The 24,392-nt window shown below is 42.7% G+C and overlaps 1 protein-coding gene across 6 annotated transcripts in view; it reads right to left on the bottom strand.

Annotated features, from left to right (window-relative positions):
- Positions 1 to 24,392, bottom strand: part of RIPOR1 (RHO family interacting cell polarization regulator 1) — an 84,315-nt gene that overhangs the window by 35,031 nt on the left and 24,892 nt on the right. For 3 of the 6 annotated variants that reach the window (XR_016271716.1, XM_089476849.1, XM_089476850.1), the window contains exon 1: positions 11,165 to 11,229. The exons of 2 other annotated variants lie outside the window; for them this stretch is intronic. Coding sequence is in view for 3 of the 4 variants with exons in the window: in XM_089476849.1 (XP_089332975.1) it covers positions 11,165 to 11,183 (19 nt within the window). In the remaining variant the exon portion in view is untranslated. Of the gene's footprint in view, positions 1 to 11,164; positions 11,230 to 24,392 lie in introns of those variants that run through there. One more of the 6 variants, XM_089476843.1, reaches the window with a different exon arrangement.

The following is a 24,392-nucleotide window of genomic DNA, read 5'->3' as shown; positions in this document are numbered from 1 at the left end:
AACCCATAAACACTTCTGGTCCCAAGAATTTTAGAAAAGGGAGACTTTAACCTATATGTGCTTTTCTTTCAATTATTCTTAACTATTTGTTTCAAAACTGAGAAACTGCAGACCTTCCATACTCTTTTATTACATTGTTTTTTCAAAATGAAAAAAAAATTAAGTCATTGCACACCTAAAGCCTGTACAGTGTTTAAAAGAACCTGTTCCATGAGGACTGCAAACAAAAAATCAGGAGGAGTGACAAATAGCACCTTTCACAATGAATGCTGTCAAACCAGCAAGGTGTGTTTACCAACACACAACTTGACTGTAAATTAAGATACATGTTGAGAAGATGGAGAATTTCCTTTTTATAAGCTTTGACGATGCATAGCATATTTAAAACCCTGGTTTTAAGCAATTTGTCTTTCCCCTGTTCTGCCTCCATCTTCCTTGTTCACGCTATATTGATTTATCTTTTAAATACATTTATGAATGTTATGTTGTGAGTCACCTTGAACATATTATTGGATAAGGGGGACAGAGATATTCAGTGTAAAATGAAGAAAAGCCTGCATTGACACATACATTCTCCTTGACATTGGTTTTGGCTTAAAGAAGGGATGAAGAATGTGCAGTCCTCCAGATGCTATTTCATTGCAATTTCCATCATACCTTATCAATGGCTAGGATTGATGGAAATGGTAGTCCAACAACATATGGATGTGCACACATTCTCAGCCACTTCATATGCAGATCCAGCTCAGGTTTCCAAAGTTAAGACTGTTTCAGATGAGCTCCAGGAGGGAAAACAAGTCGCCCTCCCAACAAGTTGGATGTTGTTATGTGCTTTCAAGTCATTTCTGATTTATGAATTTATGGACAAACCTAAGACAAACCTATCATGGGGCTTCTTGGCAACATTTATTCAGAGGTTTGCTTTTGCCTTCCTCTGAGATTGAAAGATTGTGACTTGCCTAGAGTCACCCGATGAGTTTCCATGGCTGAGCAGGGATTCTAACAATGGTATCCAGAGTCCTACGACAACACTTCAACCACTACACCATGCTGGCTCCAAATTGGTACAGTATTTCAATAGGGAATAGCTACATCTGATTGGGTTAGATTGCACCCCCCCCTCCATCTGAAGATATTCAAAAGAGTCTGTTCCAAGTTTAATTGCTGATTCTCTAACCTCTAAAAGAGAGCAAGCTGGTTCAACAGCTCATAGGATATGGCAAGGTTTCTGCTAAGTCAAGTGATGAGTCACAACTCAGGGATATCTGGATGGGACGAGGGATGAACAAAGCTTTCTATAATAGCAAATTCATGTGAAATTGAAATACTGAGCTGTGTATTTCCACCCATATCCTGGGCTTCCCATATCAGCTCCCAATACCAACAAAGCTGACTCAGGCAAACACACTCCACCCTCCACAGGCCCCAAGAGAAAGAAATGGAAAGACTGAATAAAAAACTGAATCAGGGAGGGTGGAGAGAAAGAAATACACAAAATCTCACACTCAGCAAATGGACATACTCTACAGCAGAGATGGGCAACCTTTTTGATCCTGATGATCACATACCATACTGGTTGTTGGGGTGGTGTGGCATACACATTTCTCCCTGCACCCTTAACCCACCCCAACTGATCCTACAGTATACAGGGTTATGGAGAGTAAGCCTGTCCATAGACATTAAGGGTTAGAATTGGGAGAGTATCGGTAGTTTAAAACCTTTCCCACCCAGATAGGCTTGCCATATCCCGCCTGGGGGCGGGACTTGCCTGGTTTGGGGCGGGTCCGCACGGTCCCGCCCCGGTTTGGCCTCGCCCCCAGGATTCCCCCCCCCCCAGAGAGGCCTTGGAAGCGGCTCCAGGGCCACGGAGTCCCCCAAGACCTCTGTGGGGCTTGGGAGACGCTGTCTCCCAGGCCCCGGAGAGGCCTTGGAAGACTCCGCAGTTGGAGCTCCGGCCGCAGGGTCCTCCAAGGCCTCCGCGAGGCCGGGGAGGAGGAGGAGGCCGCTTGCCATCGCCGCGATCGCCGCGATGACAGGCGGCCCCCACACTCCTTCCCGGCCTGGGAGCAGGCCGAGGCTTGCTCCCAAGCCGGGAAGGAGAAGGAGGACAAGGTTTTAAAATGTAGGACTTTTTTTTTTAATTTCCTGGCCAGGAAATTTAAAAAAAGGTCCTTCATTTTTAAACCTTGTCCTACATTTGTCCCGGTTTGGAGGTCCTCAGCTATGGCAACCCTACACCCAGAGGCCCTGAACAGGATTGTTTTTCTCCTGCTAATATTTGCAGGGAAACTGTAATCTCTGTATCAGGTTCAATAACCATGTTTACATTTTTAAAAGATGTCGTATTGAAACTGGAACAAGCTTGTTTTCTACTGCTCCAGAGACTAGAACACGGAGCAATGTATTCAAACTACAGGAAAAGAGATTCCACTTCAACATTAGGAAGAACCTCCTAATGGTAAGAGCTTTTTGACAGTGGAATACATTGCCTCAGAGTGTGGTGGAGTCTCCTTTGGAGATTTTTAAACACAGGCTGGATAGTAATCTGTTGGGAGTGCTTTAACTGTGTATTTCTGCATGGCAGGAGGTTGGACGGGATGGCCCTTTCAGTCTCTTCCAGTTCTATGATTCTAAGTATGTATCAGATGATAACCTCTTAGTTTATTGTGAACCCTTGGATGAGCGGCACAAAGACATATCTGATAGATTTCAGGATTGATTGATTGATTTTGCTTGAAATACCAGAGTGGGTGATCCATCCATTCCTAGATATTAGCAATGAGGAAATAGGAATAATGGAGGAAGAACTGATTTCACTCCAAAATAACACTGAATATGAGGCCAGATTTCAAAAACTCATTATCAAGATTTTTGATTTTAAAAAAATATATCCACTACCATGATCTGTAGCACAAAGTTAAAATGAACACAACATTAAAATGATGTAGAACAAATATCAAAATGTATTACTTTCCCAACATCATATTTACTAGAGCAAGGATTCAATGCAGTTGCCCAGCTTCTTTCCAAGCAAAGAAACTGACTTAAAATTATATGATCTCAAATTTCTCCTTAGTGCATCCCAGGCTGATGCCGAAAAACTAATACCTTTGCCCAAAGCACATCCATCCAATTAAAACCATAAAGACAATGTTTTATAGACTGAGACGTAAATGTATTTTTTTCAAATAGATAGCAATAGCAAGTACATTTCTATACCACTTATCAGTGCACTTAAGCACTCCCTAGCAGTCTAAAATGTGTAAGACAATTGCCCCAACAAGCTGGGTACTCATTTTAGTGACCTCAGAAGGATGCAAGGCTGAGTCAGCCCTGAGCACTTGGCTGGTATTAAACTCACAACAGTGACTGCAGTACTAGCATTTAACCTCTGTCTGTGCCACCAGGGCTCTTAGATAAATATATTAAATACTGTAAATTGTCTTACAAAGTTAAGTTTTATTTGTGAAATACATACACTTTTTTTAATGTTATAGTGTTAGATTGGTTGTTTTGAATTTTCAGTAGCATGGTAATATCAAGAAGTAGATGGGGGCCTAGAATTATCACTCAAGAGGAAGGGGTAGCAGCCTATATAGGGACCCCTATATTAGATAATATGCATATGCTTTGCTTGTAATACTGGATGATGGGTTATGCTGCCTATGAGCTCTGGCATCCTTCTCCCCTGCTCCAGTCAATGACTGAAAATAATGGGAGCCGCACTCTGGAGCTGGAATGTGGGAAAATCCAAGACTATCTAGATCACCATTTCCAGTCACAAAATTTGATTTTCCTGAAAGAGCAGTATTTTGGGCAGTGACATCACTGATAAAGGTAAACCAAAATGGGTTGAATGCCTTGGAGGAAAAGCAAGACTGCTTTTAGAAGAGGAGTGATTGCACTTTTTAAAGAAAAGGGCGAAGCCTCCCCCTTCCTGTCTGGCAAAATCCTTGCAAGGAAGAGCAGAAACAATGGAAGGAAGCGGTTGCTTACCTCTCAAGCATTTCAAAGAAGGGTGTGCAGAGTTCTAGTGCCTGGGACGGGCTTTTCCTGCCATGCCAAGCAATAGTCACACCAGCTAGATCCAGCTGCTCTATTAGCTGAAGTTTCTTTCCTGCAGTCCACTTTCCCAGACACTACCTTGTTTTAGACCAAAAGTAAATGAATTCCACCAGGGAGATTTGAACTCCCAGATGGTGAATTGGTGCACTCCTGTTCAGCCAGGAATTCAGCAAATGATTCTTAGTTAAGTCATCATTACTTCTTTGTCTCAGTTAAATTTTCCCCATACCTAAAATTAGAATAACAATGAGCAGCCTCAGGTGTTGCAAGCAGGAAATAGAGACTGCAAAGCAATTTGGACAAAGAGCTAAAAGAGTTATTACAACCTTTGGACACCAGCCCCATTATTTCCCCAGGGTAGTACTGTACACAATCCCACTGCTCTTCCAAGTTCAGATACCTCTATTGACTGGGAAACAAACTCTCATTTCCTGGGCTTAATGCTTGTGTCTTCCTAAGACCTAAAAATAAATGTTCACAGCATTGCATGGACATTATCCCATCACCCTTGTTACTGTTGTTATGTCCCTTCACATCGTTTCTGATTTATGATACTCTTAAAGTGAACCTATCACAGTGTTGGCAAGATTTGTTGGGGGGGGGGGGAGGTTGCCATTGTCTTCCTGAGGTTGAGAGACTGTGACTTGCCCAAGGTCACCCAGTGGGTTTCCATGGCTGAGCAGGGATTCAAATCTTGGTCTCCTGGAGTGCTAGTCCAACACTCAAACCACCATTCCGCACAGTCACTCTTATACTTCTATAATATCTTCACAATTCTCCCTTCCTGCTCTCTTTCCACCAGCAGGTTAAGACCTTTTTATTTAGGCAGGCCTTTGACTGATCTTAATCATATGGCAGAAAAGTGTGCTCTGTTTTTATTTTGTATGCTTTTAATTATGTTTAAAATGTATTTTCAAGGTATTTTAAACTGTTTTTAACAGAACTGATGTTTAATTTGATTAACTGTTGTAATACAGTTGGCCCTCCATATCCACAGAGTCTTTATCCATGGATTCAACAACCCATGGCTTGAAAATATTTTAAAAATATATACATTTCAAAAAGCAAACCTTCATTTTGCCATTTTTTAATAAATAACACCTTTTTACTATTCCATTGCATATAATGGGACGTGAGCATGGATTTTGGTATCCACGGGGAGGGGGGGGGGGTCCTGGAACTAAACCTCAACAGAAACTAAGGGTCCACTGAAATACAAACCATCCTTTTATCAAGAGTTCTGAACTAGACTGGTAAATTATCATGGGCAACTTCCCCTACCACAATGTATTGGACATTCTCACACAAAGACTGCTATATAGGTCTGTCCTTGGGCTTTCCACTCCACCAAATGCATCCAATAAAGTAGGCTCACGTCTACGAAAGCTCATCCTACCAACTTCTCTCTTTCACTTGGTCTATCCTGCAAGATCCCTTTGCATATTGATTTTTCCAGACTAACACAGCTATGTCTTTCAATTCTACCAGAGGGATCTGGTTATGTTTTAAAGCACACCTGATTTTGTATATGTAGCAGTTGGGCAGGAACTACTAACCACAGCCTTTCCTTGCAAGGAAGCTGGCTGGGCTCCCTTGCAGGCAGGCTGGGCACAAGCCCTAAGAAATCCCTGCCAAAGAGGCAGTCAGCGCTAAAGCACCCTTGCAGAGGCCTCCTCAGCTGCTCTGCATCCGCAGTGTTTATTTCTGGGTTCTTATTATCAGTAAGTAGCAATTTAAAATGGAAAAACCGTGGGAGTGTAGCAGGGAGGAAACCTTAAAGAGATCAGCTCAGAAGACAAGAATTACCCGGTAATGCAAGCAATAGAGATGTGGGATGGTGCACTAAGGAAAATCACTTTCCCACTTGCCTGGATGTATTGTTGACCCTGCCATAGTCCTCCTTCTAACCCTGAAAGCAGGTTGTGTGCCAACAGAGAGAGAGAGAAAGAGAGCATGTGTTACTTGACCGAAGACAGGTTCAGAGCCAAAAAGTACAACACTGGTCATTACCAAACAGCTGGCACTGGCAGCATGAGAGCTGAAACCAAGCACTGCTTGAGATCAAGAGAAGCGGCAGCAGGAAGGGTTGTGGTTAAAAAGCAAAGCAAAGAAAGGGCACAGCAAGGACTGGGTTTGTTTGTTCATTCTCCCTCTCTCTCTCATATACAGAGATGAAGTCAAAAATCTGAAGAAGAGCTGAATCCCACAATCTCTATAAATGGCCAGACTATACAGCTTTTAAAAATATTAATTTTTAAAAGTTAAATACTAATTTTGCATTCTTTTCTCTAGCTGTGATGACAAGGAAGACCAAGAAATTTAAAAGAGCTAATTTATGGCAATCCTAAAGTGGGGTTTTCTTAGCGAGATTTGTTCAGAGGGGATTTGTCTTTTACTTCCTCTGAGCCTGAGAAAGTGTGATTTGGCCAAGGTCAACCTGTAGGTTTCCATGGCTAAGTGGAGTTTGAATCTGATCTCCAGAATCATAGGGACTGCTCTAACCATTACACCACACTTGCTCTCACCAAGAAAGATATACTAATTCTAATTTTGTTCATCCCAGATTTTAGCTGACTATGAATATTTTTCAGTGCTCCTCAAAACATGTGCACTTGCCTGCTGTCAACACTGGGTCACTTGTCAAGTGAAACTCATGCTTCAAGGTTTTGAACACTTACCCAATACCTGCACCTACACAGTGAAGTTAGCACAGTAAGAATGTAGTAGCCATATCTTATGTTACCGTGCTGGTGCTGATGCTTATTTAGTGTGCTTCCTGCTTTGCTGCAGAGTCGGACGGTAGAAAAACAAAGAAGATGGAGTCAGAGTTAAATGAGTGGCATAATGACTCCACAGTTGGCCCTCTACATTTGTGGCTCTGAATTTCACAGACTTGATTATTCACGGATTTGATTAATATGTTTTCTCTAGGAATTTCTAGTCCTCTGCCAGAAAATGACCTTAGAGTTGTGCTGGAGGACCTAGAAATTCGTAGAGAGGTGTTCTCTCAGATGTTTTTTAGTTGCACCTTTTCTCACTTTCACAGGGGTCCTGCACCCCTAACTCCAGTGAATGTGGAGGGCTCACTGAATTATTATTATTGTTATTGGTAAAATATTCATTGGTAAGCTACCTTGGAGGAGCTTCCACACCAACAGTGAGATGAAAATATGCTAAATAAATAGATGTAGGGCAATGAAGCACTTCCTTCTTTTTAATGTGTAATATCATGACACACAAGAACTAGTGTGCTGTAGTAGTTTGAGAGTTTGACTAGGACTCTCGAAACCATGGTTTGAATCCCCACTTGGTTATGGAAATCCACTGGGTGACCTTCAACAAGTCTCAGCCTCAGAGGAAGCCAAAGGCAAACTCCCTCTGAAGAAATCTTGTCAAGATAACTACATGATAGATTTGCCTTAACGTCACCATAGGTTGGAAACAACCTGAAGGCACACAACAAATCATGGGGCACTGCTTATATGCCAGGGCTGGAGAACCCGAGAGCCTTCATTTGTAATTGGACTGCAGTTCCCATCATCTCCAGCCAGAATAGCCAATATAAAGGGATAACAGGAGCTACAATTCAACAGTTTCTGAATACCACTAGCTCCCAGGGCTGTGGAGCTGGAAGGAATTCTAGATGGAGCCAGAGTGGGCAGATATGTACGGACTGCAGCTCCAAAATAACTTATATTAATATAATATAAATGGAAAATATATCATTTGCATATATTTTTTATACTTATCAAATAAATACATCTTATGTTCTATCTATTTAAGTAGCCTGGTGATCCAGGTTGTGGTGATGAAACGTCTTGTGCTATCATTTTACTACAGTACAATCTATTACCGCTCATTAATATACATTTGTCATTTACAAAGGAGACTGAGTCGGATAGTAAAAAACAAAGGAAATGGAGTCAGAGTTAAATGTTTGGCATAATGACTCCAAAGGCTGGCAACATCCTTTCAACAATCTTAATGGCTAGAACAGAGTTTGGCATGTATGACCTGCCAGATGCTTTTGAACTACAGCTCCCAGCCACCTTCACCAATGGTTATGCCTCCTACGGCTGATGCAGCCCAACAACAACTGGAAAGCCACACACTTAGCTCTGGGCTAAAAAATTGCTCTTCTCTTCAAATGAAAGCTGTGATTCTATTAGTAAGAGGGCTTCTGTGCTCCATACAGCAATCTGTGCATCCAGGAAGGATACCAACTGTATCCAGGGGTTAGCTAATGAGCAAAGGCAAAAACAAAAAAAAATGTTCTGTAGAAACCAGGCACCATTCACTGCTGACACTAGTAAGAGGCCCTGTCTTCCCTAACATCCTGTTCAGCCCCACACCCTTTTTCTGGCATCATTCGCCACCAGAAACACTATGGTAGTCTAAGGCACTCAGTTTCCTGTGCAAGATGATACACCATGGTTCTTTAAAATACTCATTTATTACGTTAGCACCCCTCCCTTCCTCCCAAGAGTTCAGGGAAGTGTATTTTTGTTCTTATAGCCCTGTAAGATAAGTATTGAAGGCCACCCAATCAGCTTTGAAACTGAGCAGGGACCTATAACAGAACTTGGAAGTGCCACATTTGTCTAAGGCGTAAGCCTCCCCCTTTATATTTCAAGAATAAGGTAACAAGTGGGACTCTCTTCGTACCATCTTAACTAAGTACAGGAACAACACATTGCAGGCATCTTACTAACATTTCCAATTTCTTTGTCCTGTTTGTTTTGTAACATCTTGCCTGACGAAGAAGTCAGTGGAGCTTCGAAAGTTTGCAACAAGTATATTGTGCGTTACGGTTGGCCAATAAAGGTACCACTGTTTGGTGGATTATTGTTTGAACTTGATAAATGGCCAAAACAGCTACCCCTGTATATTTTCAGCAAAGTGGGGACAAGGTTATTTGTGTAATGAGTAATAAAAGGCATCGTTAGAGATATTTTGATAGGGATTTTCCTAGTTTTGTGCCATTCATTTATCAATCCACAATTTTACATCTTAGAAAAGTATAATGAACAGTTAGCATAAAAGTAAACAGCAATGCAATAAGGAATGCAATGACTTACTCTTTTAACATTGCAATGAGTACCCACCAATGAACTGTTTTTAAAAGCCTTATGAATAATGAGACATGTTACTTTTTAAAAAGTAAGTTTCCAAACTTTGACTTGAACCCAAGCCTCTGGGGATAAATTGCAACACAGTGCAAGGCTCACTTTGACTTCTTCCACTCTGCTACTGTTACATTTCTGCACATCCACCTGTCTAACTATTTCCGGGACAGTGCCACACCCCTTCTTGCATTCATCAGTCCTTGCATCTGGCAACCTTCCAGGTGACCTGCCTGGTATCTGACAATACCAGCCATGAGACTTGGCTAGTATCACTATCACTCCCAAGATACTTCAAAGCAGCTCAGCTACATACCTATCCAGGAGCCTTCCCCAACCTGCTGCCTGCAAGATTTGGACTGTGACTCCCAGAAACCATCAAGCAGCTGTGTAAGGTACCAGGTAGGGGAAGGCTGCCCTAGAGATAACTAAGGAAGGATGAGAGGAAAGAGTTTAGGCAGTGAATAACACAAAGAGATCAGGCAAAAAATACTGGACAATGTCTTGTGACATATTTCAGAGACCAACACATTTATTATTCAATAGTGCCACGCTCGCATTCTGTTATCATTGCTACATGATCCAACACCTATTGGCTGACTCCCTAGCAAGTACATTGGGCCCTTGGTATCTGCTAGGGCTTGGTTCCAGGACTCACATGGATACCAAAATCTGTGAATGCTCAAGTCCTATTAAATACAATGGCATAGTAAAATGGTGTCCCTTATATAATATGGCATAATTAAGGTTTGCTTACTGGACTCTGTGTGTGTGTGTGTGTGTTAGTATTCTCTTGTCATGGTACTTATAAAATAATAAAAGTCTAAGCAGACTGACCATCCCTTGTCTCACACTAAGATGAGTGTTTTTGAGCACCAGATCCAGAGTGCACAAATGAGAAAATGGTAGAATTTCCCCATGGCCTAAACTTATTTCTCCCCGACCGTTTGATCTTTATAATATTTTATACTCACTTTTTTCAGCCCAGGGCAACTTGGAGGGGGGAATTAAAACACAATAAGTTACAATATGACAAATCCACAAATCATTAAGCAAAGTTAATAGCATGCATGCCATGAAAAGTGATGCTATAATCCTGCATACAAACATACTGAAACCCAGGAAACTAATCTGGAAAGGTGAGTTTTAGAACTGAAGATACTGTACATCACTAAAAAGGCCCTGTCAATGTATTTTTGGTACAACACTGAGGATCCTGCAGCCAGCTTTTGTGCAGTGGGGGGAACTGGTAGTCCACAAAGCCCCCTATCTTTTCCCAAAGTCCTCAGAACATCCTGGATGGCAGAGAGCCCATCTGCTTTCAAAGCTTTTCTTCCCCTTAATAAGCCAAGTAGCTTCATGTCACACCAGCTGCCCTCATTTGAGGCTCAAGTGCCTGACTTAGTAGAATCATAGAGTTGGAATAGACCACCAAGGCCATCAGGTCCAACCCCCTGCCATGCAGAAACACAAAATCAAAGCACCCCCAACAAATGGCCATCCAGCCTCTGTTTAAAAACCTCCAAAGAAGAGACTGTGGCAGTCTCCAAGGGAATATGTCCCACTGTCAAACAGCTCTTAATGTCAGAAAGTTCCTCCTGATGTTGAGGTGGAATCTCTTTTCCTGACAGTAAGAGCTGTTTTACACTGGAACAGACTCCCTTGAGGAGTGGTGGAGTCTCTTTGGATGGTATGTATTAACACTTCGCAGCAGTGGGCCTGAAAAAGAGAATTGTGTCAAGCAGGTCAATATTTATGCCACTATGCAGATTTGGGGACAACTAGGAACACCATGTTTTGTCTAAGGCTGCCTTCCCAGGTTCCCAGCAGAAGTAAAGTATGGACCAGGAAAACCTCCTGGACTCAATAGCTCAAAGCCCTTCTGCCACAACAGCTCAGAAGTCACTTCTCCAAGACCTGCATCCCAGAGATGCCAGCACATCGATCTAGAAGCCATATACAAAGACCAACCTTACCTTTGTATTTCCCTTTCATTCTGAAGCTGGAGTTGGAGCATTACTCTCTCAGAGGAGTGAGGCAAAGTCTCAAGTGCCAGTGGCCAGTGCTTCTGACTCTCATCCTTGCCTTATGGTCTATGGCAGGGACAAGAGTTTCAGTTCCTCAGCCAGCTAGCCAGCCAGACAGGGCAGTGTGTCTCCTCCCACACTCCTGCATGCTGTTTGAGATCACCACATCAGTTCCTGCTGCTCCCAGGCTGAGTCAAAGCCACACAGCCGTGGAGAGGAAAGAGGAGGGATCCCTGTCTCTGGCTGGGGAGAGGGAGAAAAAAGAGGACAGAGACCTCAGAAAGAGAGAGGGAAGCTGCCCGAGGGCATCCAGCGCTGTCTACGGCTGAACTATGCTTCTTCCTTTAAAGGTCAACTGAGCTAGAATATCTGAGGCCTTTGGTCCAGTTGTTCCAAACTTGGATCACCGGATACCACTGGGTTAAAACCTCTAGAATCCTTGACCACTGCTAATATAGGGTGAGGATTCTGGAAGTTGTAGTCCAACAGCTTCTTGGGACTGAAGACTAGGAAGTGCTTCTTTTGCTTTTTTAGCCACAATGCCTACTTTTATTCCCAAACTGCTATACTGGTGTCAAAGCAATTTTTTCTTACCACATTATACCTGGGTGTGTGTGGTTTTTTTTTGTCTCCCTGCATTCCATCCCCATCCCCTGAAGCTGTGCAGAGAAGCTATATTTTAAAGTGCTACATAAAACAGTGTGTGTCATTAAAAATGTTTTGCGTCTTGTCACACAAGGTTGAAAAAGCCACACCTAGCACAACATTCTCTTCTGCTCAATAATTTAAAAGAGAGAGCAATTTTGTACTCAGATAACTCTTCCTCTTCCATTTCTTTAAGTCTTAAAGACTTAAAGTTTAAGAACAACCCCAAGCAAACACCTTCTTGCAAAAAAATGAAAGAGCAACAGCTCTAATGCCACAGATTCTCCATCCCCTGCCTTACCCTGAACAGGGAGGCAGGGCATCCAGATAAACAGCACAGGAGCCAGCCAGATATGAGTTCCAGAGCCTGTCTGTTCACAACTTAAGTTCCCCATCTTGTCTTGTCTGTGATGCCCAGAATTGAACATGGTAATCCAGGTGAGACCTGCCCAAAGCAAAATAGAGTGGCACTATCACTTCCCTTGATCGACACTGTACTTCTATTGATGCAGCCCAGAAAGAAGGGGCTCTCCAGATGATTTTAGTACTCTAATGGACTCATACAGGGAGATACTGTCAGTCAAATAACCTGGGCCCAAGGCCTACAAGGCTTTATACGTCAAAGGCTTTATATTCTGAACTGTTCAAAACAGTGCCCTCAGTTGATTTTAAAAAGACTTCAAGAGGTTGTGGTGCACCATGGGGAGAGGTGGTCTTTTTGCAATGAGGCAAAACAAAAAACACATGCAGTTAAAACTGTAGCTTTCATGGGGAAAGGACAAAAGCCAAGGGGCTCCACTTCTGTCCCAGGCATAAAGCAAAAGCAAAAAGGGGGAAAGGGGTGGGGGAATACCACCATGCAAATGCCTCCTGGCACACAACCCAATGCTTTCAAGTAGAAGCTTCTGTCATTCTGTAAAAGGAAAAGGTTTCCTGCTTGCCTGCTATCCTGCATACTATAATGTGGAAGAACTACTGAAACAATTCACTGGAGGCTCCTAACTGAATGTCATAAAGCAGGGGTAGAAATCATGGTGTTGATTTAAGGTGACTTAAGGTGGCCCTAAGGCTAACTTATTCATGGGGTTTTCTTGGTAAAATTTGTCCATCCTCTGAGCTTGAGAGAATGTGACTTGACCAAGGTCACCCACTGCGTGTCCATGGCCAAGTGGGAATTTGAACCTTGGACTCCCAGAGTCCTAATTCAACATTCTAACCACCATACTGGCTCTTTGAGAAACATGTGGGCCTCCAGATGTTTTCTGACTGCACCTCTCAGCAGCCCCTAGCCAATGTTGAGGAATGCTCAGAACTGCACTTCAGCATCATCAGGAGTGCTGCAAAATTCCCACCCCTGACATACAGCGACAGTGACTGCATCCTCCTCTTGGTGGTGCCTCCAGGGGTGTGGGTCCTTCCTCCAAATGTTGAAATTGTATACTTGCCCTCAAAAATTTCAACAAATATCCCTGAGCAATTATTCTGCAGTTAGGAAACTGCAAGCCTGCAAGCCTCTCCTGGAGCTTAGAGCAACCCCTGTTAATGTCCAGTACACTAAACCGGAAGAAAACACAGACTGCTCCTTTTGAGCTGAAACCCACATCACCCTACAGATGCACAAACACACCCATGTCCCACGTTTCCAGTTGAGCTGGTATGTATAGTACCATCAACAAACCTCTCAGTCTTGAATTCTGTAGCCAACTAGTGCCTTTTCCACAACACAGACTTTTTCTGTGCAAGCTCGGCGTTTATGAACAGTGGTCTCCCCCAGAATAGGGTGGAAGGCTTCAGAAACCACACTGTCATCCGGAAGTGACACAGCTGCATTCAGACAATTTCAAGCAGTCCCAAACCAACTCTTTGAAGGTGTCAGAGATAAGAACACTCCTTCTCTCTCTTTTGGCACCATCTTTAGGCAGCTGGATGCCATAACAGCAGCATTTCACTCTCTCTTTAAAGGACTGACTAAAATGAAATAACACACAAGCACGTTTTCAATAAATCTTTGTTAGACAAAACAAAAGAAAGGAAAGGAGAGGTGATGCAGATGTATAATTTTAGTCCCTGGACTTAATGGCTTTGGAGGTGGGATCTGCTCTTAATATTCTGATGCCTGAGGTGGAACACAGGATATGCATTCCTCTCCCCTCCATTTTTTATTCACCAGACTGGTGGCTGAACCAAGACCGGAGATTGAATTGCATCCTCTACTTCCCTCAGGGTCATAGACTACATTAGGGGGTAGAGAAAACTCTGGCCTCACATGGCATAGAAGCCTTCAATATCCCTTTGGAATTTGCTGCCAGCCAGTTGCTTCATTTTCCTTAATGGCAGGTCTGGCCCTGTTTAGCTGAGAATGGCGGCAACCCTGCACAACTCAGTGTCATGTAATAGCTCCCCATACAGAACTACATTTATTTTGTGCCACTTATCATCCCCCAGACCTATTTGAGAATTGTTACCCACCCATCCAGCCATGGCTATTTCATGCCTGATAAAGAATGGAGGGATCACAGCAGCATCCAGCTACATCCCAGTAGACAGATGTAAAGTGAGTATATCATGCATTGAGATCCACTAGGCTCCTTCAAAGGTCTCAGTGGCTGATGTAATCCTATATATGATCCTCTCCCTTCTCTCCAACAGGTGCAGAATAGCTGCTGGAGAACTTCAGCAGCTCTACAGTGGGCTTGTGGGATGCCCTTTGGTCATTGTGGATAAGAAAAGGAAAACCAACCTCCACACAAACAATACACACACACACACACACACACACACACACACACACACATATGCATAAGATTAACTTGCACTTGTGTATGTTACTATCAGGATGCCAACCAATAACAGGTAGCAGTAGAAGCAATAGTTATAACATGCTGAATATTCCGTATCTGAACATCTAAAATCTGAAATGCTCCAAAAATCCAAAATGTTTGATTTCCTCACCTCATGCAATGCGCTGCAGTCAAAATACAGGCATGCAACAGACCGTTATATATAAAATTGCATAGGGCAGCAGTAAAGGGGGCAATAAGCGCCAGCCACCAGGTGCACATTTTTTTTATCCACTTCCACCTTTGTGGCAGCAGCTGTGGGGCTCCTGCTTGTTCATTCACAAGGAGCTGGTGCGCTCCTCACGGGTGAGAAAGCCTAAAGAATATGTTCCTGGAAGCTGAGACTTGCTGCTGCCTCCACTGCTGCTCTGGGACCACTTCTTGGCCTAGTTGCATTAGATCTCCACTACATATTCCAAAATAAATAAATAAAAATAATCCAAAATCAGAAACATTTCTAGCCCCAAGCATTTTGGATAAGGCATACTAAGCTTGCTGTATTTATGCTCTTGTTCTGTTCATTTGTATCCCACATTTCCCCTCAGAACTCAGGACAACTTATAAAACTTAAAACAAAGAATAGATAAAAACATACAGATAAGAATTGTCAAAATCTAATTAATTGATTTGTTACATTAAAACCATTTAAAATATATTCATTAAAACACGATAGAATTAGCAAAACGGTGCACAGTCTTTGCAGTCAGTTTCCAAAAGGGTGCTGGAACTTAAGCGTTTTCACTTGATAACATGACATCAAGGAGGGAGCCCTAAAGCCTGGAGACCACCACCTATATCCGGATTTGGTAAGCCATCCTGAAACATTTGAGGAACTCTCCTTCTCTCTTTGATGGTGGCAGTAGTGCCAGGGGGAGAGAAGAGGTGAGTGGGAATGCTGCTGGTGAAGAAAAAGACAGACTACAACAACCCCCAACAGTCTAAGGGTGAAGTGGTATGAGTAGGTAAAGAAATAAGATGAAAGTAATGTGATGTATCTTAATAGACCAAATAAAAAATCAAAATTCAGTTGTGTTTTTCTGAATGTCCATGTTGATGAATCAAGGTGGGATGCCTATTGTTGCCTTGCAGCATCAGACACTCATGGACAAGTTGGTCATGTTTCTTTGTTGGTGGTTATTTTTACCTTCACTTCCTAAACTGGTAGAGCACTATGCATTAGTCTATAAAGAACATTTATTTATTATTCATTTATTATTTAAATTTATTTCCTGTTTTTCTTCCTGGTGAGTTCAAAGCAGTGCACATGGCTTTCCTCCCCATTTTATCCTCACAAGGCTGAATGGCCCAAGAACCATGCAACTTTTATGACTCTAGAGTGACTAGAATGATTAGTTATTGGCTACATTTATATCCCTCTTTCTATTGATAAACACAACATGGTATGCATGGTATGCATGGCTCACCTCCTCATAAACATTCCTGATAGGTTGGGAAAGACTGACTGGCACAAGGTCACACAGTGAGTTTCATGACTGAGTAAGCACTTGAACCTGTATCTCTCAGCCCCAGTCTATCTCTCTAACCACTTATGACTCACTGGCTTTTGTATACATAGAATTGTTTGTCCTGTATATAAGAGGCAGGCAAACTTAAGGCTTGTGGGATCAATGAGAATACCAAGATCCAATAATCAAAGCCAAGTATAAAACCCTCCTCTGTCCAGGGATGCAACTGCAGAATTGAGGAACAAGGTACCTCTGCATACATGCATGGCTCAAAAGTTTATTTAAATGTTTAAATGCACATATATCTGTCCCAAATCACAATGGTAACTGTAGACAATACTTAGCTATCAAACAGATAAAACAATGTTCTGAGTAGTACAATACAACAGCCTATGTTCCTAAACTCCAGAAATGGAGTTAAACCCAAGTTTTGCACTAGAGGGCAGTGTTTGGATAAGCCAAGCTGCTACAACACTTCCAAATACAAGATGGTAGTACCTTCTTCTCTCTCAATACTTAGGGATGTACACAAACCACTATTTCCAAGAGCAAAACCATGAAATAACAAAACCGTTTCCTGGATAAATGGAAGGTCAAAATGGATTATAATAATGGATGGAAAAGCTGGTATTCAATAATCCAGTGATAGCATGTGCTGTGGTCCATCTCTGCCTCCTCTGTGTATTGCTCACTCATTATAGAGCAAAATTATAGAACATGGAAATTACATTTAACCATCGTGTCCCAAATGCAGCTTACAGTAATTAATTCTACAATTATACAAAATCTTTTTCAAACTTAACCACAAATCAGCTTCACCGATTTTAGTAAGTCACGCATGGTCAAAGGGACAGCTATCAAGGCACACAAAATCCCACTTTGCTCAGTCTAGAGAAACCATCAAGGGAATGGTTAAGAGACCCAGGAGATGTGGCAGAAGAGAGCATGATGAAGGCTGATATGCATGCTGTTGCGTTTCATCAATGTCCAAGTGAGCCCTCTGCCAATGTGCTGGACCCAGCATATCCAACCAGGCTGTGATTATGGCAGTTTTGTCCGATGTGTCTAGGAAGTGCCCAATTTGAGAAGCCTCATTTTAATTAATATCCAACAGTCTAACAAACAGCATGCTCTGCTAGGTAATCAACTGGTTGACAATGCAACCTGTCTCCCCTCCTTCTTCTGTTTTGAAGCCTATTCTTGAGGGGGGGGGGGGAATGTTTAAAGGCTGGCTTCCAAACCTAGAAAGGCTGTGATAAAATATTGCCATATAAGATTTTACTTCCAGAATGATCCTTTCTGTGGGCCACTCATTATAAGCAGTCCAGTCTTAAACAAAATTATTTGGTTGTTGGTTAGCTGTGCTCAAGCCGACCTTGACTCATGGCAACCCTGTGGATGAGACATCTCCAAGTCCCCCCCATCATCCACTGTTCTCCTTAGATCTTGTAGATTTAGGCCCATGGCCTCCCTAACAGAATCCAGATATCTGGCATGTGGTCATCCTCTTACTGTCTTTTACCTTTTCTAGCATTATTGTCTTTTCTGATGAGTTCTTCCTTTTCATGATGTAACCAAATTACAACAGCCTCAGTTTAATCATCTTGACTTCTAGAACCCACTTGTCTTTTTGGTTGTCCACAGTATTCTCACCACTCTTCTTCAGCACCACATTTCAAATGAGTTGCTTTTCTTTCCTTCCACTTTCTTCACTGTCAAGCTCTCACATCTGTATATGGTGATGGGGAATAGAAAGGATTGGACAATTCTAACTTTGATACTCTGTTGTATATCTTTACTCTTTAGTACTCTTTCTAGTTCTTTCATCACTGCTCCTCCCATTCCTAGTCTTCTTATTTCTTGACTGTAGTCTCCTTTGTATGTTTGATCCAAGGTATGGGAAAGCAAGATGATGCAGCTATTACATCTCCGCTGAGTTCAGCAGCACTCATTCCCAAGTAAGGAAGCTAAGACAGGATGGCAGCATAGGATCTGATCTACCAGTACTCATTAGCCTTACCTTTAAAGAAAACAAACCAAAGCCAGCCAACTACACAATATCAGTGCAGAATAGGGGGAGGGACTACTCTTTTGAAAGCCTCTTTTGGCTTAACAAAAATTAGGGTCGGGTGGGGAGACCACAACAATTAAAATCAGAACTAATGATGCCAATATAGCATTTCTATTTGCGTAATTTATTTTTAAGTGCCGAATTTGTTCATGCCTTCCTTGGACTAGCAACTGATTAACCATTTATTCATGCTGCACTTTATAATCTATTCTCTCTTCCAACTGCAACCAACCACAGAATACAGCCTCGAACTGGAGCAGGAAATGCCATCTCTCCCCGGAGAACACAGTGACAAGCGTGTGTGTGCCTCTGTAAGATGCAACTAAGGTTAATGGGCTCATTCTGGCCTTGCACCGCTCCCTCCCAACTTGTCTTCAGTGGGAGACAACCCTTTAAATTGAGAATGCCTTTGGCTCTGACCTCCTCCTCCTCTACTCCACAGAAGCCCTCACACACAAAAAAGACTTCTCTCTGAAGAATCATTTGATGCTAAAAGCTTTCATTTCAATTGGAAACTCCACTGTGAATGTAAGAAAGGCTTTATTCATGGGTAAATGAGGAGAGTCCTGCAATCTTTCCCAGCCCCCTCCCCAGTTTCTCCGCCTGCCTCCTGTTCTGAGCTTTTAGTGCATTCATCTTCTACCTCAGTGGTCCCCAAACTGTGCCCTTCAGGAGATTTTGGACTTCAGCTCCCAGAAGCCTCAGCCATGTTGGCCAATAGTCTGGGATTCTGGGAGCTGAAGTCCAAAATCCCTTAAAGAGCACAGCTTGGGGACCACAGCCTCCAGATGGGTTGGAGTACAACTCCCAAAAGCCTCAGCCAGTGTTGTGCTCTTGGTGTAAGACCAGCCAGCTCACTATACAGTAAGGGCAGTGGCGTCATTAGGGGGCTGCGGGGGGTGCAGACCGCACCAGGTGACACCCTAAAGGGGGGGGGGTGACACCACATCTACACAAACACCTATCTTTTGGTAGAAAGGGGCTATGGCATTCATCTGCTTCCCTTTAAAATGCTTCAGGACAGTGCTGTCATCTGGTGCAGTAACTCATGGTGTCACCCTCCCATTTCACACCCTACAGAATCCTTAGTCATGCATTGTTGAGTTTTTTTGCAATAATGTTACTTGTAAATCGTAAATCTGATGACTCTGCACAACTAAAAAAGGTTCCTACTCAGTTTCCATGCAATCTGGGGCTTTCTATTGCTTCCGCGAGTAATTCAAGACCGTTTTTGAACAGTGATATGGTTGAAATTTTTGAGGTGCAACTGCTCATCCTAACAGCTACCCCCTCACAAAGATAGCCCCCAAATTCAGGAAGCTGTGCTGATTCATATCAAGAGAACAGTTCTAGCTTTCAGTTCCACCAGAACCAGGTCTTCTGCAAAGTTAAGAGTTCACAGCAGTCATTCAAGATCAAGCTATCCCTAAATTGTTTTCTTCAGAACAGCAACAGCTCATGGTTGGAAAAATATTTCACTTCCACCTAATGTAAGGATTGCTCAGAGGTAACAAGGGAGCCCAAGCAAAGTGGCAGATAATATCATCACCCCTACTAATCAAGAAGTCCTAAAGCTCTAAGCTGGGAGCCCTGGTTCAACTACACGACTGATTTTGCAATGCCCAAAGTCCGCAGTAGGCAGGCTGCAAGCTTATGAGCTCACTGGGTCTTTGCATTCTGCCAAACACTGATTAACATTGACTCTGCCAAAAGCAAGATGCCTTCTTGGCAAAGGAACTAGGGACAACAGGGCTGCTTGAGCCAAATTGCCACTAATGCTCTGGAAAGAACAGAAAGCTCAAATCGAATTAAATTAATAGCTGGCAATAGCTGCACAGGAAAGCTCCTTACACACCATCATCAAGAAAATGGTTCTTGTATTTTGGCGTGGTAAATACTGTATATGAAAACAGCTGGGAAGCTATTTCTGGTCTTAACCTGGGCTATGTCCATTGAGGACTTGTATTGCAGAATGTTTATCGTTGGGGGGGGGGGGGGGTTGCTCAGAATTTGGAACCAGAGTCAATGCTAGCTGCCAGTGCAACCTATCAGCAGCCCCAAGATCCCAAGATGACTGCCACAAGTAACACATCCGTCACACAGTGACAGACAACCATAATTACTAAGCATCATTCCATTCTGCCTGGGTGCAGTACAACAGATCTGAGGGACACAAGGAGAAAGTAAACATCAAGCAAGTTTCTAAAACATCGCTCTGAAATTAAGGTGGCCCATATCCTGGAAGCACATTCAGTGACTTGGCACCTACAAAATAAACAGCATTTTAATTTGGAACACCCTGCAGAGAACAGACCTGAGACGCTGCTTTAAAAGGCAGTATGAGGAATCTAATTTCAGCCTGATGTTTGATAGGTTTCTCCCTAAGTGACCACAAGTGAGACACATTTTGCATCCTGGACTCCTCACACTGAAGGAGAGCTGTGGATGCATCAGGGGAAAATGTGTACATCTGTTGAGTGCACCAAGAAAAATATGCACTGTCAAATGTATGCAGGACACTGCTTAGACATTGATGTGGGCAATTCAGTAGAGCAATGTATGCAATTTAAAAAATCTCTACGAATAAGTATAAATTTCGGGGGGAGGGTGCAAAAATATTTTGTCTCTTCTTCTTTTAAAGGAATGAATCCTGATGAAACTATTTATGGGTATAGGAACAAGTCTACAGAGACAGACTTTACAGATCTGCATCATCCAACTATGAAATGCTTACAACTCTACAAAACTTGACCTAAATACAAATTTGTGCTGCACACAACCACACAGGCACACATTGTTTCTTCTTTCCCAAACTGCTCACTTCAGTATCCACTTCCAGCCCAGCCCACAAACAGCTTTGCTGCAATTATTCCAGCTAATAAGGCTGTCATTTGGCAGAATCCACGTGGCTCTTCTACATAACCAGCCAGCAACTGCATTGTCTGTTATTGAGGACTCAGGAACTGACGGCAGCCTAATTATTCTAGAGACCTCCCATTAAGGAGGGGAGAGATTAATAGAACCCTTAAAAGCAGCCTTCAAGATGCCAAGAGACAGAACAGATGGCCTTCTCTATTAAACACAAAATAGTTTCAATTACATCATCATGGTCTCTGCTCAGTTGCACAATTTCTCCAAAACTGCATTAAACTTCTGTTGATCCTATTCGTTTAGTTATTCAATTTGGTAATATACCACTGTTGTCCAAACTTTAATTATCCAGGCTGCCAAATGTACTGAAATCCAGACTGCCAAGTGTACAGTATTTGCCCACACTTGTCCATGTATTCCTATGTCAGTGATGGCGAACCTATGGCACGTGTTCCAGAGGTGGCACTCAGAGCCTTCTCTATAGGCACACGTGCCATCACCCCAGCACAGTTTGCGCCAGAGTTTGTTACTAGAAAGCCAGAGGGACATGGCACTTTGCAATAAATAAATGGGTTTTGGGTTGCAGTTTGGGCACTGGGTCTCTAAAAGGTTCACCATCACTGTCCTATGTAAACAATTGCTCCCCTTCATCCAGACCTCTTCCTATCCAGATCATTGGGACATGCCCCTCTTGGAACATTCAGATTAAACCTATACACACAAACATAAGCCAAAGGGTTCACCTTTTTATCCTTTCCAACACCTTAGACAGAGGCTGATGTCTCACTGAAATGGTACACCTGTGTCTGGAAGGTTCTGGGGTGGATGTGGTGTACAGTAAACACCCATCTAAGAGGAAATCCATGCTTTTAGAAAGTTAGTGCGCCAGAGAGAAGGGTACAATAGGACTGTTATCCCTGAAATCAGATTTTCCATATGGAAAGAATGTTTTGTAAATTGCAGTACGATAGGCAAGAAGAGCAATATGATAGGCAGCCTTCTTCCTGACATGATGGTTTTCTATTCACAGTGATTTTCAAAAAGTGGATCACTGAATCATGTAACCTCCCATCCTGCCCCCTGCAATGTGAAGCAGAATAGAGGGTTACCACTTCTAGCGTTTTTTGTTGTCTCCTCCCTTCCTTTCCTGTGGAAGTCGCACACACTACTCTTTGCCTGGACAACCTTTCCTTGATATCTGGTTTGATCTCTCACTCCCAGCTCTTTGTTCCACTTCCATGGCAAGCTAACTAAACCTCTCCATGGCTATCCTAACAAAAACATTTGTAAGGATTTTGTTATGAATGGAGACCCATGCTTCAGTTTCATTGTATTTATCACTAGAATTTTATATTAAAGTAAATTACCTGGGTTTTATTACTGGTGTCTTACAAAAGGCAGTAACACATTTTCTAAATAAATAATAATTAAAACAACTTTTTTCAGACGGATGTATGTGTGCATGTCTGTATGTGCTCTTTCAACCTTCACTGGGCTGTTATCCAGAAGACACTGAAATGAAACAACAAAACACACACACATGCACAAAACCCTTTCTCCACTAACAGCTGTTAGAGGGGGAGTTATTCGTTTCCCAAAGCTTCAGATAATAATTTCTCTTCTATCAACAACTCTCCTACTTTTGCAACCAGTGTGAGACAGACTTATGTCACTTGAGATCGAACTGGTTAACTGTTTTTAACTGGTTAACTGGAAATAGACATTTGCTCAGGCAAACCAACCCTCGGCTTCCCCCACAGCTGTCTTCTTGGCAGGCAGGCATGTAAGGAAGAATCCAATTGAGGAACAAAGCAAGGTCTATCCTTTTAATTCCTCCCACAATCAGAAACAGCACAAGAGGAAAAGTGGATCTGAGCACATGCACTGCTCTGTATTTAGATCTCCCCCCTTCCACCCCTCAGACTCACAGAAGAGCTTCACAATCTATGGTGCATATTAACTTTAAATTGCTACCTATCTCAAAAGACTGAATTATGCAATTGGTTTATTAATTGATCAGCCTATTTAAGAACAACAAAATCCATGGAACCTGACAGCAGCTCAAGGGGATTTCTTTGTTAACCCTTTCAAGTTTCGTGAATGGATGGTAGTAGACTGAACTCAGCAGTTTATTTCATGATGCAGCACTGTGTGGATTCTGGCTTGGAAGCCCAGGGTTAACTAGCAGAGCGGGCAATTAGACCAACTAAATGTAGAATTCTTACAAAAATATACAATGGCAGCAATTGAGCAACAAAAGTCTATCGTAGTTGTCCAAATAAACCCAATAAGGAGCAAACACTGTTTCCAAATAATGTATATCACAATTGTCCTTTGCATCTTATTTTAGTGTTCGAGCTGTTATCTTATCAGCAAAACAAGTCAAGATGTTTCGGAACATAGCTCAGAATGTTTTGTACGTGTTTAACTTACAGTGGAACAGGAGGTCAACAAACTAGCAATACTGTATGGTTTTTACCAATCCACTTATGAGACAAAGACGCATTACAGATCACCCAAAACGGGCGGTCTTGGCATGCTGCCGGTTGCTGTGTCCGGGAACCGCAGCAGCCAAACCGCGTGGTTCCCAGGCGCAGCAAGAATGAAGCGCCAAAATGGCGCTTCTTTCTGCACCCTGGAAGTGGCACCGCAAGGCGCGAGACACGCACTCATGGCGTTACTTCCGCCGCGCGACGTCCGGACGCTATGCGTCCATGATGTCAAAATGGTGGCGCCCATCTGTATAGGGGCAAGGCGCGTCAGGAAGCACTGCCCCTCGCACGTAACGATGGCGCTCCATGGGCCCGTCTGTAATGCGCCAAAGAAACTTTTCCTGTCCTACCTCCATGCGCTCTATTGACACACAACCATGCCCTGGCTTCTTCTGATCCTTAATGTGTACATGCCTGAGACCAGGATTATTAAGGGTTTCACTGGAAGCACTGCTAAGCCAGCTTTGGCTTTGACAAACTCATCTGAAACCTTTGTGTTCCCCTCTCTTGGGGAGCCTCAAAATGCATCAGCCCTTTCAAAGCCAAGCAGTGTACGTAAGAATGCTGGAAAGTTATCTCTTTTGGCATCTGCAACACATTATATCAACAAAACGAGTTGTGAGACAACTATAGTCAGGCAAAACATCAAAAGAGGAGTCCAGAGTATGCTGGTATTACGATCAACAACCTCAAACAAAAGAAAGAAAGTGAGACAAAATGTAATCCAAGGGTGTTAGAAACATTTGCTCTGCCCCAAAGCAAATACATTCATTGTAGCCATAATACCATCAA

The sequence above is a fragment of the Sceloporus occidentalis genome, unplaced genomic scaffold, assembly GCF_023333645.1.
Source record: "Sceloporus occidentalis isolate IW3139 unplaced genomic scaffold, rSceOcc1.0.p SCAF_10, whole genome shotgun sequence".
In the NCBI taxonomy this organism is placed as follows: Eukaryota; Metazoa; Chordata; class Lepidosauria; order Squamata; family Phrynosomatidae; genus Sceloporus; species Sceloporus occidentalis.
Note: the sequence above shows the minus strand (reverse complement) of the source record. Positions and strands in the feature narration are given on the sequence as shown.